The 18,546-nt window shown below is 39.5% G+C and overlaps 4 protein-coding genes across 4 annotated transcripts; all 4 read left to right on the top strand.

The window, feature by feature from the left end:
- Nucleotides 1-1,547: 1,547 nt before the first annotated feature.
- Nucleotides 1,548-2,557, top strand: LOC113690107 (uncharacterized). Its single transcript, XM_027207929.2, has one exon. It carries the CDS (start codon nt 1,738-1,740, stop codon nt 2,407-2,409), a length of 672 nt encoding a protein of 223 aa, XP_027063730.1. The 5' UTR covers nt 1,548-1,737; the 3' UTR covers nt 2,410-2,557.
- Nucleotides 2,558-5,538: 2,981 nt separating this feature from the next.
- Nucleotides 5,539-7,138, top strand: LOC113690097 (uncharacterized). Its single transcript, XM_027207917.2, has one exon. It carries the CDS (start codon nt 5,860-5,862, stop codon nt 6,580-6,582), a length of 723 nt encoding a protein of 240 aa, XP_027063718.1. The 5' UTR covers nt 5,539-5,859; the 3' UTR covers nt 6,583-7,138.
- A 4,820-nt stretch (nt 7,139-11,958) lies between these two features.
- Nucleotides 11,959-13,822, top strand: LOC113718492 (GATA transcription factor 15). Its single transcript, XM_027243398.2, has 4 exons — nt 11,959-12,449; nt 12,539-12,732; nt 12,869-13,003; nt 13,187-13,822. The coding sequence occupies exons 2-4, from the start codon at nt 12,712-12,714 to the stop codon at nt 13,469-13,471; spliced, it is 441 nt and encodes a 146-aa protein (XP_027099199.1). The 5' UTR covers nt 11,959-12,449; nt 12,539-12,711; the 3' UTR covers nt 13,472-13,822.
- Nucleotides 13,823-15,865: 2,043 nt separating this feature from the next.
- LOC113718483 (uncharacterized) lies at nt 15,866-16,980 on the top strand. The gene has a single exon (XM_027243388.2). The coding sequence runs from the start codon at nt 16,035-16,037 to the stop codon at nt 16,788-16,790; it is 756 nt and encodes a 251-aa protein (XP_027099189.1). The 5' UTR covers nt 15,866-16,034; the 3' UTR covers nt 16,791-16,980.
- The last annotated feature ends 1,566 nt before the right edge of the window (nt 16,981-18,546 follow it).

Below are 18,546 nucleotides of genomic sequence, written 5' to 3'. Positions count from 1 at the left end.
TGGAATTTGTTTATTAAGGTGTCAACTAGGCGCATTTGACTATTTAGTTTTTGATTTGTATGTGGAGGTGCCGGTAAGCGCTCATCGAGGGCGGTTACAAGTATTAGCTTTTCAAAAAATATAAAAAAAAAAAATTTATAAAAAAGATATTAAGTTTTCAAATGCTTTGGTATAACTGTATAAGTTTTCAAATGCTTTTGTATAACTGTATAAGTTTTCAAATGATGCTTATGGGGTGGCAGTTGGATCCAGCTGCGTAGAGCCAGTGTGCACGCGCCAGCCAACCGCGTATTTGCCGAATCCCGCAAACTTAAAACTTTACTCCCTGACCGTGTGTACATCCCTATTATTTGAATTTCTGTTTATTAGTGCTGCGTTATGACAACAATATAATTAATCATAATGTAATTATTCTCTAGTGATAAATGTTTGAGGGGATAATTTAAGAAACCTAACCTCCACAAAGGTTTCTGACATATTTTATTTGGCACTTTCAAACTTTAAAAAAAATCTCACTTGTTTTCCTTACTTTAAAATTGTTTTTATTTTAACATTTCAAAGTATAACATTACAGACCGCATTTCACATAAGAGAATATAATCTCATTCTAAATTTACACTTTTCTCGTGGCCTCTTAATTGTTATGACACACTAATTCTATTATGTCTCAATTGTTTTTGTAAATTTGGTTGATGTGGCTCTTTAATAGAAATTTAAAAGTTAATAACGGAGTTGAAAGGCCATTTAATTGTTTTGTTTCATTGGTTTGGACATGAAAGATGAAAATTTAAATAATTTATAATACTCATAAAAATAACTTCAAATATTTCACCAAAATAAAAATAACTTTTTTTTTGTATCAGTTAGAAACACCATAAACAAGTTAAAGTATAATTTTTAGCATTTTGTGTATTTCTAGTTTTCGGACCATCGATTTGGATAAAAAATAGAAAATTCAAACAAATAAATGATTTATAAAACTCATTAAATTAAGTCAAAATTCTTTAAAATAAATAAAATAATATTTCTTGTAACTTGATAAAACCTCAAATAAACTTTCAAATGTCAACTCATTGCATTTTAAAAATGAACTATATTTTGTCTCATTAGAATTAAACCTTCATTTTTAAAAATTATTGTCAATATAATCACATTTTTGTTTTTTTTGGAGAAAAAATTATGCTCTCTCCCAAAATGAGTTTTTTAATGTTATATTTTGAAATAGGTTACAAATGTTATAAAAATCTTAAAGTAGGGGAGGCAAGTGAAATTTGTTAGAGTTCAAAGGTCACAAGTGATATTTTTAGCAAAGCTCAAGCAAATTATCCCATGTTGACGCCTCCCTCCCCAAACCCCAACACCAACTGAGTACAACTGTACAACAGTCCAATGGTCCCATCATCAATTTTAAATTCCACCGGACCGCGTTTCGCATCGCGTACATCACCCACTGTACCTTTTCCACGACGCAACACAAATTAAGCTTAAAGCTGCTGCTGCTTCTTGGCTTATAAATACAGCCTTTTCGTCTTAAACTCAACAAATTCCTCCACACCTCCTAAATCACCATTCGCTTTCTCTCGTCCTAGCTAGCTACTTCGTGATCTCAACTCCAACAAAGTACGCCGTGTACCTTGCAACCAGAAAATTGGAAATAGTGCGGTCAGCTGAGCCTATAGCACATTCCAAACCAGGAAAAAGAAAAGAAAAAAAAAAGCAATAAATAAATAAATAAATATGCACAAGCATAAATCAGCAGTAGTTGCTCGAAGAGCCTGGAATTCCCTCCGGCTGGCCTTGCTATGGGCTAGAAGAGGTGAACATTTCAAGAACAGGCGGCTGATGGTGGATCTGCGTTTACTTCCCAAGTTCATCAACAGAACCCTCGGAACCACCTCCTCCAGCAACGACTATTATCGTCATCGACGGGGTGCTCTCCATTACGGCGAGCGGCAGCTTTCATTCGACGATACTCCCGTCATACACTTCAAGATGCATCGTCCTTCTTCCCTGCGATTCAAGATGCCCAACATTCCCTGCATTACTGGTGCCCCCCAGGTGGATTTCGACGACTATGATTTTGATCGCCACGATTGTAGTGGTACCGGTCATGATATGTACTATCTTTCTGAAGCCCACAATGATGTAGCGCTCTCCAGGAAGAGTATTCTCCTAAAGGCAGCAGGCGATTACATTACCAGTGACGAAGAAGAAGAAGGAGATGATGATGATCGTTCCAATACTATGGTTTGTGATCATCAAGAAACCAACGAAACTCCTCGTAGCTGTGACGATGGAATCGATTTGAAGGCGGAGCAGTTCATTGCTAACTTCTACCGACAAATCAAGCTCCAGAGACAAATATCGTATCTGCAATATCATGACATGATTAGTCGGGGTGCGAGCTAGAAATTGCTCGGTGAAACAGCTGTCGCCTCCAATCTATTCCATACCCGTCGACGCCACCCGCTGCTCAAATTTTTTTTTTTTTTTTTTTTGACTTCACACATTTACACCAAATTCCTTTCTATAATAGTTTACTCCGATGAGCATACTAGCATGTGTTGCGGCATTATTTTTGTAGATAACAGAGGCTTTTTGAATAAATGTATTTTCTACAATAACAGAAGGGAAATTCATTGGCTTCCAACGATAATGATATGTTTTCTTGTTGAGCTCTTGCCGTTGTCTGTCGAACACAATCATTAAAGATCGGGTAAAATACAAGAAACCCTCTTGTGGTTTCGCGAAAAGACACCTTACCCCCTATCGTTTAGAAACCTTCACATAAACACCCCAAACTTCATAACTAAAGTAGAAATTGACCTGTAACCGGGCGTGCGATCTAGTGACGATAGATACGCGAGATTTCTTTGAAAAGACATTGAGTTTCATTCCCAAGCTACCCTTCAATTGCTATATTTCATTCCCAAGCTACCCTTCATGAAGGCTTTGCGGGCTACAGCTGGAGCTGTTGTGTTTGCTGCTGCCTTATGGTTCTTGTTAATTAGCATAGTAGCCAACAATGCCTCTGATAAGGCAGCAACAAGAATTTCATCGACCAGAAACCTTAGCATTTTGACGCTGATAGCAAGTAGAAGCCGTCATCTTCCTCGAAGAACTAAGGTGAAGAGCACTCATCATCTGAAGAACTATACCGCTGCCTTTCGGGAAAGGCACTGGAAATTGGCTGCAGATTAGGATTCACATTCACTGGAATTGGAAATTTGTGAGTGGAACCAACTATTGTTCGCTCATTTATCATTCCGACTTCCTTGCATACCCGATCAAGAATTGATAGAAAGTCTCTCACAACCATGAATATTCTCTGAAAGGATAAGCCTCTTCCTTCGCTGAGTTTCCGTGAAAATATTATGTGATCTCCTTCACCAGCGTCAGTGCAACACTTTCTTGAGCTTGAATTCTTATAAGCTCCTCCTCAGCCATCTTCATGAAACCACTCATTGATTCAGAAAATTTCTGGCTGTTGCCCCCCGCTGACCCTGCTGCTTCAATTGATCGTACAACCTCAGCAATATTTCCAATTCCTTTCGACAGCTTCTAGACATCACTATTAAGCACTTTAGAATCCATAGCAGCAGCTTTCTTGACATTTACAAGTTCTGAACTAAGGCCCGAAACAACCTGAAGCCGCCTTAACCAAGAAAAAATTGTCAGATGCTATTGGTCAATGTTTCTCTAGTCGCAATCTTCAAGTCTTGGAGGTACACGGTCCACTGCCCAATTTCCCCAAGTACGAAGCCCAATACATGTATGCAAGCCTTCTTAAATTGAAACTAACCACAATGGGGATAGAGGAATATTCCATGGAAACTCCGGAAAGGCTTCCTAATCTCCGGTCACTTCACTTGCGAAACCTAAATATTCTCGGGAAAGAGATGAGGTACAAGGCAACAAGTTTTGGCCAACTTAGATTTCTTCGTTTTGAATGTCTACACAACTTAGAGAAGTGGAATGTTGATGAAGGAGCCATGCCCAACCTTTCGGTATTAACAATTGTATATTGCCCAAAGCTGGAGATGGTTCCGAATGGATTGAGATTCGTTAAAATGCTGAGAGAGTTGAACATTGCATCGATGCCAAAGGAGTTCACAGATAAAAGAGATAGGATTTTGACAAAGTCAGCCGGTAACTCAGCCGGTTCAGAAGGTAATTTCCACTTTAGTTATGAAATTTAGGGTGTTTATGTGGAGGTTTTTAAACAATAAAGGGGTAAGGTATCTTTTCGCTAAACCATAAGGGGTTACTTGTATTTTACCCTTAAAGATTATATGCATAAGGGCATATCGATTCGTGTCTCGTAGGTTAGTACATGTCCGCCATTAAAGCTGAAGAAAGTCATAAAGTGGATATCGATTCGTGCCTCAGTGGTTTCCAGGTGGATAGGTGGGTTCCCTTATCAACCATTTTGGAAGAGGCTTATGTTTGGAAAAAACAACGCACCTAAGTACGTTGCAAATTTTAAGTCCCCGAGGTCTTTGGTTCGATCTCTATTATTTACTATAGTTGCTGGACATCTGTGGGGCGGGCTCTCTCCTTAGAACAAAGGGTTTGTATGTTAATTAATTTTCTTCACAAGAAAAGTGTTGATTAATCATTCGTCCCTACGGGTTAGTTCCAGCGGTCCGCTCCCCCTAGTTAGGGTATGGCGACCAAAAGGTCCTGGCCAACCAGGGTTCGAGTTCTGCGTGCAAATGCTCGGTGTGGAGTGGGGTTTCCTTTCCCGGATCGCAGGGGATTAGTCGGGTCATTAGGTATTACCAATCCGAAAATCCGGATACCCCTGTGTGGAAAAAAAAAATCATTCAATCATTTTAATTGTAATAGTGTTTAAACAAACATATTAGAATATGGCATATTGGTATTGGAATAGATACGGTATCTTTTTTTTTCTCCGAAAATTTTATCGTGGGGTGATTACGTGATATTTTCAGAAAAATGTTTTCCGCCAGAGTCTTCTAATAACAAGAGTCTTCCACTGATAAGGTAACTGCCATCAGAAAACGAAAATTTAATAATGTGATGCATGAACTAGGCTCCAATTCTCATTCTAATGCAATTCCAACTCCGATAAGAAAAAAAAGGTTTAATTCCTATGGAAACTCTAGAAATTTATAGAAGTTCAAATTAGGATGAACAACTGTCCCTGGAGGGATTACAAGCTGAAGGTTGAATTGGAATAGGAATCAATTGCCTCGAGAGAAGAAAATTCATGAAATCCCAGCATGTATTGATGAATGGTAATTCCACCCTATATCGTGAATAACAAAACAAGAAGGAAAAAGGAAACAAAGAAAGAAAGAAAAGGCGAGTTTGAATCAAATAGTCAGTATAGAACTACTACCTTCTTGTTTGCTACGGTGAACGAAGGGCTGTCCGATGCTGTTGGTGGCCGCCGCGGAAAATTAGCGGAAACCATTTACGTGTCATTGTAGGATCCAATGTGGGGGGTCATTTTGGTAAACGCGAGTTCTTGTATTCCGGAATATTCCCTTTGATACGGGAAACTTTTAATAGGGAAAAAAAAAAAAAGAGGTCAAAACCAAGAAGAAGAAGTAATATTACTAATATTCGTGTGGGGTGGCATTTGCTGTTGGTTCCCTATATAACCGAAAAAATGGTGGGAGGAAGGTTGAGCAGGCGCGGTGCTGATACCAAAGAGAGGGATTTTCTCTCAAAGTATCGCCCTGCATTCTTGCAGGGTAGGTAGGTAGGCCTGCTCTGGTCACCACCAACCAGAACGAACAAAAAAACTCCCCACCCCAGTTGATTAAACATCCTTTCTCTCTTCTCAATCCGAACCAGAATTCTTTGCTGGTTCATCCATTGGCATTAACCATGCCCATGCCGGTGCCGCTTGAAGAAAACTTCAACGACAACACCACCTCTGGCGGCATCATCAAAGAAGATGGCGTTGCGGCTAAAGAATCGGCATTCATTCCCACTGCCGATACGGGTACGGCTACCACCGTCGTTCCATCAATGAATAAAAATGGGAAGATGAACATTAATAACAACCGTAATAAGGAGGAGGAGGAGGAGAAGAAGAAGAAGAAACGCCCCTTGGGCTTCTTCAGAGCTGCATTAATGTTGCTGCGATCTGATTCCAAGTCCAAGAAAAAACCACCGCCCGCTCCAGACGTAGTGGACCCTGATGATAGGATCCACTCCAAGACGAAGTGGGAGAAGATGGTGGGATCGATGAGGCCGTTGCATCTGCAGGACAACCGCTCCCTCTCCCCCGCTTCACCCCCCCGGCCAGGGGTTGAAAGTTTGGAGTCGGAGGATCTGATTTATAACAACAGCAGCGCCATGATGAGCATCCATCAGTACCAGCCCTCCTCCCCATCACCATCCACCGTCTCCTCCGGTGGCACCATGAGCCAATACGCTTCCGCTAGCAATCTCCAAGAACTCGAACAAGACTACTACCAGGGTAATGATGACGATGATCCTGATGAGGTTTTTGATGCTCTGTGCGGGGATGAAATGATCGACGCCAAGGCCGAGGAGTTCATCGCTCAGTTTTACCAACAAATGAAGCTTCAGCAAATCAATTGACGACATTCACCAATCACCACCGCTGCGATCCCATAAATGTCAATCGTATTGATGCTGCAGGCGTCAGGTGCCCCAATAAAAGGATATTCACCACTCCCTGTTTCTGCTCCCCACACACACACACACACATTGATTTCATTTTTTCCATGCATTTTCCCTCGAGTCTTTTAACTTAGCTTTTTCATGGGTGTAATTAATGTTGCATAGGCCGACAGATTTATAGCTTCTTCAGTTCTAAATCACTTATTAATGAAGAAAAAAAAACGCAATGTAACTGCGAATTACGCAGATCGCAGCGCAAAGAAGAAAATTGAATACCACATTTGTGCTATCTCCGGGGTTTTTTCTTTTTCTTCTTATTCTTTCTTTTTTCTTATTCTACTGTGGATTGTATTTACACTGACACACACACACACGCAGAGAAGGGTGTTGGCTGGTTAAAAAGGTTGTTGCTTTTAGTTTTATTACTCCGTTGAATTAAAAGTTTGTAATTTCTTAACGAATTCCTGCCTCACATTGGCAAATCATTCTCTGTGAGTACTACTTTTCTTTTGCATTACCACTTCTTACCTAGCTAATTAATTACTGCCCATGTTTAATCTACTTAAATAAAAAAATCCGGGGAAGGGAACCATCAAAAGCTGGAGTCATCAGGCATCAGGCATTGATGCCTGAGGTTGGAGGAGTCATCAGGCATTGATTCATTTGCTCAAACCCCAATCTTTAAACATCCGCCAATAAATTTCCCTAATTCGAGAACATAAAGCACCAGAACTGCATAATGTCAGAAATTAATGTCGAAGATCGTGCCAGCGTAATAATAACCTCAATCTAACAGATTGTAAACACTGGAACGAACCCCAAAAAAAAAAAAGAGCATGAAGAATCTGCGTCCAAATAAGCAATCCATCACTGATATTAGCACATAAGCATTAAAAGAAGAATGAGAACATCCGAGAATAGGAATTGAGAGTAGGAGTAGCTAGTAACCGTGAATGATTTCGGAGCACTTGTTCTTAAGCCAGCGAAGCCCATTCTTGATGGAAGCCTTGACCCTGCCTTCGAGGCTATACACTTTGTACTTTGCTATTCTCTTGCGTCTCTTCATCTCAGCATCACCGAACCCCCGCGGCGGCTTAGACAGTAGACTCCGCCTCACGATAATGATCATGAGGCGACCGAGGCCGGCTCATCGCGTAAACCCCCTCCTGGTTAAACCCTCTTCCGCTCACGATCTCCACTCTCCGCTCTGACCCACCTCGACCACCAAAACTCGGCCTGTGCTCCCCCATCGTTCTCAATCTCGCGCAGCAAGCTACAAAACGGAAACTGAGACAGAAAAGGAGGAAGGAATGAAGGAGGGGTATGATACGTTTTAATGCTTTTTTTTGGTAGTACGTGTTTGTTTGGATTGAGCATTATTTACCCAGTTTTATTTGCTAACATCATCATTACAATTTTCAATACATCTTTTTATCTTTCCAATTACCTTTTTATCTTACATACATCACATCACAAAAAGTGCTACAGTAAAAATATCCCAAATAATCCCAAATAACTTACAATCCAAACAAACCTTCGGGAGGCAGATGTCAACGTGTTTTTCTTTTGGGCATTGGGCATGACACAGCAGCAGAAATTTGGCTGGAATGCTGCTGTATTTTGTGTTTCTCTACATTCTATATATGTTATTTTGGTGGTCTATCATCCTTGTACCCTCTTTAATTTTTTTTTTCCTTTTTTTTTCGATAGTAGTAACATGCCAATATGGCTTCACTTGGTTTAGGACATGCTATAACCACATGGGTTTCTTATATACATTCAACACTTTTTTTTTTTTTACATTATTATTTTCACATTGCTATAAATTATTTTAGAAAAATCATTCAAAACGTCTGTCACATTTCGTCAAATGAATTTTTTCGTACTTCACCTTTAAAATGGAAATTTTGTATCACTTACAAAATCAAATAGGCAATATTTGATCACAATCTAAGTTTTCGATCACATTTTACCATCAATCTATCACAAGTCCAACGTATGATCATTTTTTCTTATAAAAAAAAAAAACATATGGTCATTTTTTTTAGAAAGATTAGATTCTATTTGTAATTAAATAAATGACCAAATCCATGTTTTTTTTTGTCCCTAAAAAAGTAAGATATGATCAGAATCATATTTATTTTTTGTTGAAAAAGTGGGATCAGACCCCATTCATATTCATTTGTTTATCTTTTTTTTTCTTATAAGTATGAAATCTTAAATTCAGAACCTCCTATTTATAATTATTTCCACCTTACCATTCGACCCAATCCGTTTCCAAATTAATATTTCATTTTTATCACTAAAAAAGTGGAATCTGACTTTTTTGCTTTTTTGTACATAAAAAACATATTGCATATGCGGTGATTTTAGGCAAAAAAATAGTAAAAAAATTAGGTCGGAACTAAATTTTGCTAATTTGAATTTATAAAAGACGTAAAGGTAATATTTTAAAAATGAAGGACAAAAGAATTCATTTGAAGAATTATGAGGAGGGATGTTTAGAACAATTTTCCAATAACTTTCGATATATAATGCTCATAGAACTATATATATATATATACACACACACATGTACTGGTATGTCAGTTGTCCAGTAGTGTGTGTGTATATATATATATATATATATATATATATATATTTGAATATTACAGCAAGTAGAAATGTCACCTACGGAAGCAACTCATACCCATCGTGCCAACCTCGATGTTATCGAGCTGTCATTGCCGTGAATCATCACTCCTTTCCTTTTCTTCCTCTGCTTCCTTCTTTTTTCTCCTACATATATACAAGGGCTTCAATTAGGTTTAGTTGCTGAATATTCAGTGCTGGTAAAGCCCATTTGTATCAATGTTTTCCAGTGACGTCTGATACTTGACATTAATGTTTTTCTTTTTCGATCGTTTCTTGCGCAGGCGTTTATTATCTTTTCTTTGATTGCATCTCCAATTGCTAATATCCTAATCGTTTCCTTGGATGGAATGGCTTTTAGACAAATTAAAGATCGCACCTACTTAAGCTCCAGACTGTCTTCTCATATTGTTCATATTTCTGTCATTTCTTCACAACTACTAAATCAGATCAGCTTCTCGTCTAGTTTTAATGCATCCATGCCTTGCATCCTAAACCTCATATAACTCCAGCTCTTTTTTCATATGTTTCCTCGAGAAGCTTTTTGTGTCAAGCAATTGGCGAAAACAATAAGATCAATATACTAAAATACCTTCAAATTCTACTAAGATCATTAATTTTTTTTAATAAAAACAAGTCACAATTTTATGAAATAATTGAAATTTGCATTAATGGCAGAAATCACATCATGCATGCATAGATACAAAAGACATGAAGAACACAGACACTACAAGATTTGAAAAAATAAATAAAAATTACACTATGAAACTCCAAACACACTAAAACATAAAATAAATCATTGCGAAAATTTAAGATAGGCAATTGTCTTCCCTAAACTCCTGGAAAATTACAAAATTGTAAAGAAAACTTCCAAGTCCTCGAATGTTTTTTAGTTGCCCCCCGTAAATTTTTCAACATTGTTCTTTCCCTTAAATTGCCTCCTTAAATTTTTCAATATTGCATTTGTCACTCAAATTGCCCCATAAAAAAAATTATAAAACAACTTCAAATGCATTTTGTTTTGCACTTTACAATTCAAAATCATGTTACAAGATTGCAAGTAAAATCCATCAATCTTTTAAACTGAATTATTCACATAATCAATGTTCTGGTATCGTCCTCATCATATTTTTCATTGTGAAATATGTAATTGAAAATAACATTTTCATATAACTTTGTTTTTTGTGTATTGTCGACATAGTTTTTCTTTTGCTCTTCCATCTTTTGCCCCCACTGACTTCGAATCTTGACTCTATCACTAATTGCAGTTGAATAATATCTGTGTATACTTTCAATCGCCAAATCTGCTAATTAACTACTTCAAATTCAAAAATTATGATCATATTTCACAAAATAAATCCAAAGAATTGCATATTTGAAAAAAAAAAAAAAACTCGGATCTAACAAAACAAATTGGAAAGTTAAAGAAAACTCTTACTGAATAACGTCGGAAGAGGAGAAAACTATGATAAAAAGGGACTAATTACATGCAAAAGAGAAAGAAAGAAGGCTATGGAAGGGGAGGGAGATCACGAGATCAATTGCCCTCCCTCTCCCTCCCGACGAGGAAGAGATTCTATTGGCAACTCGGTCTGTTTCCAAGCTTGAAGCCGTGAAGGAATGAAAGCAAGAAAAGATATCACTCAGCAAAACAGAAGAAACAGAGATATTATAGGCCCGCTGAAAAGTGAAAGCTATAATAATAAACCACTGAAGAACACACTAATCAGCCTTCCAAAGCACAAAAAAAAAAGAACACACTAAGGTGGAAACCCACAAATGCTTTGACCTTTGACCGTACGAGGCAATGGGCAGGACCGGGGTGGGAGGGGGAGGGGCCGCGGCGTGGTCAACAAAATTTCTTGGGAAAGTGTATCGGACTGTCAAAATCAAGAGTGGCTTTCGTGCTTATTGCTGGTTTGCTTTCGTCGCATTTAATTACGACTCCCATTGGAGGAGCAAGATTTGAAGACACAAACACTTCCGTCACTTCCTAAACTAAGAAATACTCCAGACTGAAAGGCAACCTGCATTTCTCTCCAACTCGTGCCCAAAATACATATTCTGAGCTTACTTGAAAAAAAAAAACCGCAAATAAGATATGGGTAATAAGAAGGCTACCGCGGCCGCATCCACCACGGGGAATTTCTCGTATCTCCTCTGGGACGAAATTGTTGTACCAAGTGAGGCTGGTCTTTGAATTTTAAATACGTATCTAGTTTTTAAAAAAAAAATTTCAACTAATTATTTAATGTAGTAAGTCCAAAACTTGGACCCCCGCGTGAATGGGCCAGCGGTAGCACCTCCCACCGATAACCGAAAGGTCCCAAGTTCAAGTCTCTGCTCTGCTGGATTCCTCCGCGCACATATCGTGCTTGGGTTGGGTTAGGGCGCCTGGCCGGGCCGCAGGGGATTAGTCAGGCCCCGTATGAATTGATCCGGATACTCCTGTGTAGACAAAAAAAAAAAAAAAAAAGTCCAAAACTTGGAGGGGTGTGGACCATGTAGTAGATTAAATCAACTTAATAATTACCGTAATTAGCCGGTCAGGTAAGCGCTAAGAAATAAACGAAAACCAATCATTATTACTATATATATACATATGTATATTATTTTTTGGTACGAAGAAAAAGAGTAGTGTCAGTACTCAGTCCTTGCTGCATTTCGTTGATGCTAAAAGCCCCGTTCTTGAGAATCTACGGCAGAGAAGAGCAGAAAAGTCATTAACGGCTGAGATTGGAGGAGAAATCAGAAGTGGGATTCGGAATTTTGGGGGGGAACGAGAAGGTCAAAGTGGTAATTTTAAGAGCAGGAAGGGGTATCTGGGTCTTGGGGGAATAAGGTAGGGTTTGGCGTCCACCAGAGCAAATTTCCCAACATTCAGATACCAGAGAAGATAAACTTAGCCCAGAAAAAATAGAAGGGGGGGAAGGGAAAAAAAAAGGAAGAAGGAAAAAGGCGAAAACACACAATAACGGCCCAACCCTTACCACAAACAACAGCGGCAGCAGCAGCAGCAGCAGCAGCAGCAGACGACCATTCCTGATCTCTTCCTTTCTCTCTCACTCTCCCACACACCTTCCTCTTCCACTCCCCATTTCTCACTTCAAAGCAAAACCCAGAGTAAAAGAAAAATCTGAATCTGATCACCTATTAGCAGTCATTACCATTAGTAACTAGTGAATGGAGGAGTGGTAAGAGTTAGAACTGGTCCTTTTGGGTTTTTATTTTCCTTTGTAACCACCATACGTTGCCTACCTTCACAGTTTTTTGTGATTTGCAGATTTCTTCGTCTTCTTCGTCTTCTTCTTCTTCCATTTACTGCCTGATTCAAATATTTAGAGGGGGAGAGGCTGAGAGGATCGTCTGTGATTAGATGATCACTAACGTCATCAAGTAAGGTGCTGCTCTTGGGACTTGGAAACAAGAGAAGCGGAGATTGGGGATCGAGTGATCATGGATCTGAAAGAAGAAAAGGTGAGTCCATTAAGCCGTGATGAAATCGTGATGATCTATAATAGAATGATCAAGTCCCAGCAGTAGAGATCAAGTTGATCTTTATCTTCATTCCTTCTTTTATTTTATTATTAATTTTTTTGGGGGGTATAAACAGAGATCGGATTCGGAGAATGCAAAACGTAGCAGCAGCAGCAGCCCTTCGGCTTCCGGTTCGAAGCAGTTGAAGAGTTGCAGTGATTGCCATACAACTAGAACGCCTCTGTGGAGAGGAGGTCCAGCTGGTCCCAAGGTGCATTATCTTCTTCTCTTCTCTTCTATATATATCCAATCGTCTCTCAATCTCTATATACTCAAGGCTACCACTCTTAGCATTTCTTGATAATAGAGAGTGTGTGTTTTGTGTTTTGTGTTTTGTTTGGTGGAGTATTTATTTACATATCCTTAGCGTTTGTTGTTGTTGTTGCATCATCAGTCACTGTGCAATGCATGCGGGATCAAGTACAACAAGAAGAGGAGGGAGCTTTTGGGACTGGACAGGGGTAGAAATGACAAGGGCAAGAAGAAGAGGAAAAGCAGTAGCGGCGGCAACAAGAGTAACGAAGGAGGCGGAGTGGGGCAATCGCTGAGGATGAAATTAATGGCGTTGGGAGGAGAAATGATGCTACGGAGATCGGGAAAGCTGATGGGGAAATTAAGAGAGGAAGAACAAGCGGCTATACTCTTGATGGCTCTCTCGTGCGGATCTGTCTATGCTTAATAACAATAACTTACTAGTTTAGTAGTAGTACAAAAACTCAAAAAAGATTTATTACATGCTTCTCTCCCCAGTAGGCCGAGCGAGTACTGGTAGGTATTTACTACTACTTAAAACTAGGCAGGCTAGATGAAGCAGAAGAAGAAATATGTGTAAAAGCCCCCTTAATCTCCATCCATGATCCAACCCCCTTTTTTTTCCCCTTTCTGGGTTCAACTCTCCGACCTATGTCATCCCATCCCCCCAAGGAGAATCGCTGTGACTGCACCCTTTCCTCTTTTTTCGTGATTGAATGCATGTATGCCGATTAGGAATCAAATATCCTTGTAATGAACGAACTGACTTCCTTCCTTCCTTCCTTCCTGAACCCATTATTTATTTATTAAATTCTTTTTTAACCATTTTTGATCGACTTATCAGTCAGTACCAGTACCAGCGCTCGCTGTAGTAGCAAGTAAATCTTCGCCTGCTAAAGAAATGTCGATTTCTGGGTTTGTTTAATTCAATCCACGACGAATATTCGCAGTACTCCCTGGCATGGCATTTATATTACTAGTACTTTGTTGTAAATGCTTTCATGCCAAAAATACCCAAAGGGAAAGGGGAGGTTCGTTCAACTTCAAAATTCAAACGCTCTGCTGAATCCACTCCAGAAAAATCCCTATAGGTCCTGTAACTGTAAATGGACGTTGAAATGATTACCAGCAGCGCTAAAGCTGAGACGTGAAAGTTGAAAGCGACTTATTAACAATTTCACGTCAGCGTCGGCCTTGAGTCACTACAGTGCTCGAAGAGGGGGAAATTTTTGGCTTTTACAAAAACTAACCAACCTTTCTTTTTCATTCATTTATTTTTCCTCTAACCAACTTCTTTCCCTGAGATGATTTATGCTATTTCGAACCAGCTTTAGATATGAGTAGTAAATTTGTGAATATAAATGATTTGAATCCGAATGCACGACGCGCAAGGCAACTGTTTCCATTGTGGTCTAACAGTTGGATTTAGCTGTTGAGTTGAATTGCAAGTGATTGTGCTAACTGAATCCGGGTTTATACTGCCCATTACCAATTTCTTTTTGCTGCCGGGTCCATTTTCGCAAGATATATATTTCCGTGCAGCCGGATTTACGCATTTAAGTGCCATGCCGCTTCAATGGTAAATCTTGTCAATATTGAGACAAAAGTCCAGACGATAAATTTGTAACGCAAAAAAAAATACCCGAATTAAGCGCCAATAAGGACACAAAGTTAGTAAAATCGATCCGCGGTCAAATACACTCCTTTTCTAGCAATTTATTGGATCATAGGTTACTAATGTAGCTATAATTTGTCCACGTTTACATGTAAGATTAATGAAAATAAAATACTTTTTAAATGGATATAAAATATTGATGTTAATGTATATGTATATTGTCAAGGTATATAAAATATGAGCTTATATATATATATATATATTTTTTAAAAAAAGATCTATCTAATGAATGCATGCCTATTGGGTACTCATTAAAAATATGTTTCATGTATCAAATGTAAGATTAATTAGAAAAATTAAAAAAATATAAGGGATAGTGGTTAAGACTAAATAGAAAAAGTATATAATACAACAATTATTTGTATGCGTGTATATATATATATGATAGGTTATATATGTTTTAGGTGTCATAGCGAGTGTCCAATGAGGATTTGTTAGAAAAACCCTTAAAAATTCAAATAGTTAGATGTTTAGAGGGGACGTGAAATATGATTAGAGAACCCATTAATGAGTCTAAAACCAATAAAGAAAGAAGTAAAGAAAGCGCTCTTTATCATTACCAAGTGGAGTACAAAATATGAATCACAAAATGGGATTTGGGACAGGGACGATCATCAGGCGGACCGTCTCTGAGCAGTTCATGGCCAAGATTTGGTCAAAAAAAATTATACGATTCAAATCTCATCTTGTACCTTATTTTTAATATGTGTGGGACTCACAAAATTTTGTTCTAAAATTACACGTTGTTGAAAATAAAATTATATAATGTACAAACAAAATTACGCTGTATTCAAAATATACATAACCTTACGTGCAAAATGCATATAACCTACGACCGTTCCAGCCCCTGATCCCATAAAATGCAAGAGGAGATGACCCGCATCTCAATTTTCCCTTGGCCTAATGGAACATGGCCCGCTGTCCCTCGACTCAAAACGAACGAAAGACATTAGTAAAATTTGAAAGTTGCTTGGGTTGTTTGGTTCTAGGCTACTCTGGGCTCGCCACGGATGTCGCGACCATGGAGGAGAAGGTGACACGAAGAGTCTAGGAGTTTGTGGAAACTGCCAACAGTTGCCACCTCATCAAAGTGACACGTGTCTTCTTCTTCTCGATCTGACTCGAATTTTTCTGCTTTCCGTCTAATCCATTTATGATAGCTTTGTCCACTTTCTTGTTTGCTGAAACATACTCATTAAGAAGCCGAGGCAAAGCAACTTTGAGTCTGAGCTTTGAAGTTTGAAGTCATCCAGTTAGCAATCATATTACAGAGCGGTAGAAAACGGGGTTTCCATTTTCTCACATCCGTGAGGAGATGATGCAATCCAGATTGGCGGCCGCAGCAGCATCAAAAGTCCACCGGCTCCTCGTCTCTGCAGCAATATCACAAGATCATCAAGTTTTCCCTCCAGCTGCAGCACCTGGTAGACTTGCGGCCTCTTCCATTTCCGGCGGTGGACAAACTGCTGATCCAGCCATCCACGCAGTTAAGCCCGAAGAAAAAGCCAAGGCCGCCAGTTCCACTAACCAATCAGAGTTCAAACGGGCCGCCACCAAGGACGAAGACCCGTATGTGCCCCCCAAATCACCCTGTTACCCTTCTTCATCTCCTCAGATACAGAGCACGGGCGTGAACCAACCCCAAGAACCCATCAACCAACAAAAACGCTATTGCACCTCCACCACCAGTAGCAGTCCTGCTCCCGTTACCCAGTCAACAGAGGCGGTGAGCTGCGCAGGCTTGGACGGCTCCCCGTGGCCGCCGGAGGGCAAGCAAGAAGGAGAGGACGACAAGGCTTACTTTGAGCACCATAAAGCCTCACCGTTATCTGAGCTGAAGATGGTTGATACTAGGAAGCCTATAACAAGGGCTACTGATGGGACGGCAGGCAATAGTCAGGGGGGTTACTACGGTGGAACTGGGGTCATAGTTTGGAGGCCTGAGCAGCTGGACACCGCCGAGGATTCTCTCAGCAGAGCTACGGAGATTTGGAAAAGTAATGCGATGAGGGGTGACCCGGATTCCCCCCATGGCAGAATTCTCAGAGCTCTTTGCGGGGAGTATTGGTGATTCTCTCTCTTATTAGCCTTGCGTACACGAGCTCGATAAGTAGTATACTACAAATTAAATTCTCTCGCACTTTTGTCTTCGTGAACTTGAAGCGAAGCTTGGGGACCTTTCCGAAATGTGTGTAATTGTGGTACTAACTGTTAAGCCATTTATAACTTGACAATAGCAACGAGTACGTACAGTTGGCAAAGCTTGCCTTTTAGCCATTTTTTAAAAGCTTCCTTGTTGAAGCTTTTGCTTCTTGATAAATTTGGACCATACAATACATACAGGGCTTGTAAAAAAAAAAAAAAGGGTTTTAAATGGCATCCAAAATAATTGTTTGTGGTACCGGTTCCGATAATCTCGGACGCAGTTAACTGCAATGATCTCTCCTGAAGATGGAGAGAGAAATCACTCCTTGTTTTAAGTACCTTATGAAAACTTTTCACGAGTTAGTTCAAATGATTTCCCTTCAATTATAAGAAAAGGGAAGGTAACATGTGCGCCTTCATCATCCATCGTGGAAGGCGTAGAGTAGGTGACCAGCGCTGAGTCGCGCCTTCAATGGGTTCCGCCTCATCTAATGTGTCTTGATGGATATTGTCATAGACGCGTGCTTCTTTTTTTTTGACGCTATATCTTGGTTTTCATTGGATGGTACTCTGTTTTCTCTTCGCAGAAAGGTAATCATCAGCTTAAGAAATACTAGTAACTTTTCCTGGGTAGCAGCATCTTCAACTCCGGTACCGGTGCCGGTGGATATAAGCATGACCTACGTATCCTGAAAATGACTTTACTCCTCTCGAGAGCATTTAAGCGTTCTGCTCCGAGAGCTCAAGCAGTGAGTAAGTAGTCGTAAATCCTAAGCCATGACCTTGTGCGCAGATAATTGGCGGCATGGAGATTATTTGAAATAATTAATATTTTTGTAACACTTTTTGTGAAACCATATGTATATTAGATTTAAAAAAAAAAAAAGTGGTTGAAAATAAACACTTTTTGTGTTTATGATTGAAATTAGATAAATATTTAAAAATATTTTTTTTCCTTTTACAAATCATGCGAACCAAACGCAGCGTTGATCGTTGCTCTACCATCACCATCCCTCCTCCGTTGGCCTTGCGGATGTGGCAGCTTCTGTGTCTCGGTGCTATTGCCAAAATGTCCAGCAAACGAACATGACCAACAACATCACCTGCCCCCTGCAATTGTCCTCCTTTCATTCAATCCAAAAAATATTAACGAATCTCCACCCAAGAACGAACGGATGAATTGCTTCAATTTCCAGCCTACACCATATGTTCACCGCCGACCTCCGCCTCATCCAAGTTGAACTCCCATTCTTCCACTGTCCTCATCGGATATCGGTCTCCTCAACTCTTATACCCCTTTTTTCCCATTGGACCCATTTCGAATTGGTTGTGCTAATGTTTTCTTGACGCAAATGAAAACATTTTCCTGGGGCATGCTTTAAAGGAAAAGAAAGAAAGAAAAAAAATTCTGAAAATGTTCGTGTACGGGGTGGCAATGCTCATTTCTTCAAGTAATCTTACTTCCCAATCCGATTACTGAATGGGTTCTTCGATTAAGTCCGTCTCCATGATACACCTCAAGATTAAGGTAGCATGCGGATTAACCAAAAGGGACTAAATTAATTATAGCCACGGAAATCGACAGGTAAACTGGGAGCAGGGCAAAGAGTGGAACGCTGCCTCCAATTTGGAATACATATAAACCATGCCGTGTAAAGTAAGTACTAATCAGGACAAATTGT

This window comes from Coffea arabica, chromosome 1e (assembly GCF_036785885.1).
Source record: "Coffea arabica cultivar ET-39 chromosome 1e, Coffea Arabica ET-39 HiFi, whole genome shotgun sequence".
In the NCBI taxonomy this organism is placed as follows: Eukaryota; Viridiplantae; Streptophyta; class Magnoliopsida; order Gentianales; family Rubiaceae; genus Coffea; species Coffea arabica.
This window is presented reverse-complemented; position numbering and strand designations above follow the sequence as displayed.

Bases quoted from the DNA above. Each gene is read 5' to 3' on its own strand.
- LOC113690097 (XM_027207917.2), top strand. From the start codon at position 5,860: ATGCCCATGCCGGTGCCGCTTGAAGAAAACTTCAACGACAACACCACC.
- LOC113690107 (XM_027207929.2), top strand. From the start codon at position 1,738: ATGCACAAGCATAAATCAGCAGTAGTTGCTCGAAGAGCCTGGAATTCC.
- LOC113718483 (XM_027243388.2), top strand. From the start codon at position 16,035: ATGATGCAATCCAGATTGGCGGCCGCAGCAGCATCAAAAGTCCACCGG.
- LOC113718492 (XM_027243398.2), top strand. From the start codon at position 12,712: ATGGATCTGAAAGAAGAAAAG. The intron at 12,733-12,868 runs GTGAGTCCATTA...GGGTATAAACAG, and splicing joins TGGATCTGAAAGAAGAAAAG to AGATCGGATTCGGAGAATGC. The intron at 13,004-13,186 runs GTGCATTATCTT...TTGCATCATCAG, and splicing joins GAGGTCCAGCTGGTCCCAAG to TCACTGTGCAATGCATGCGG.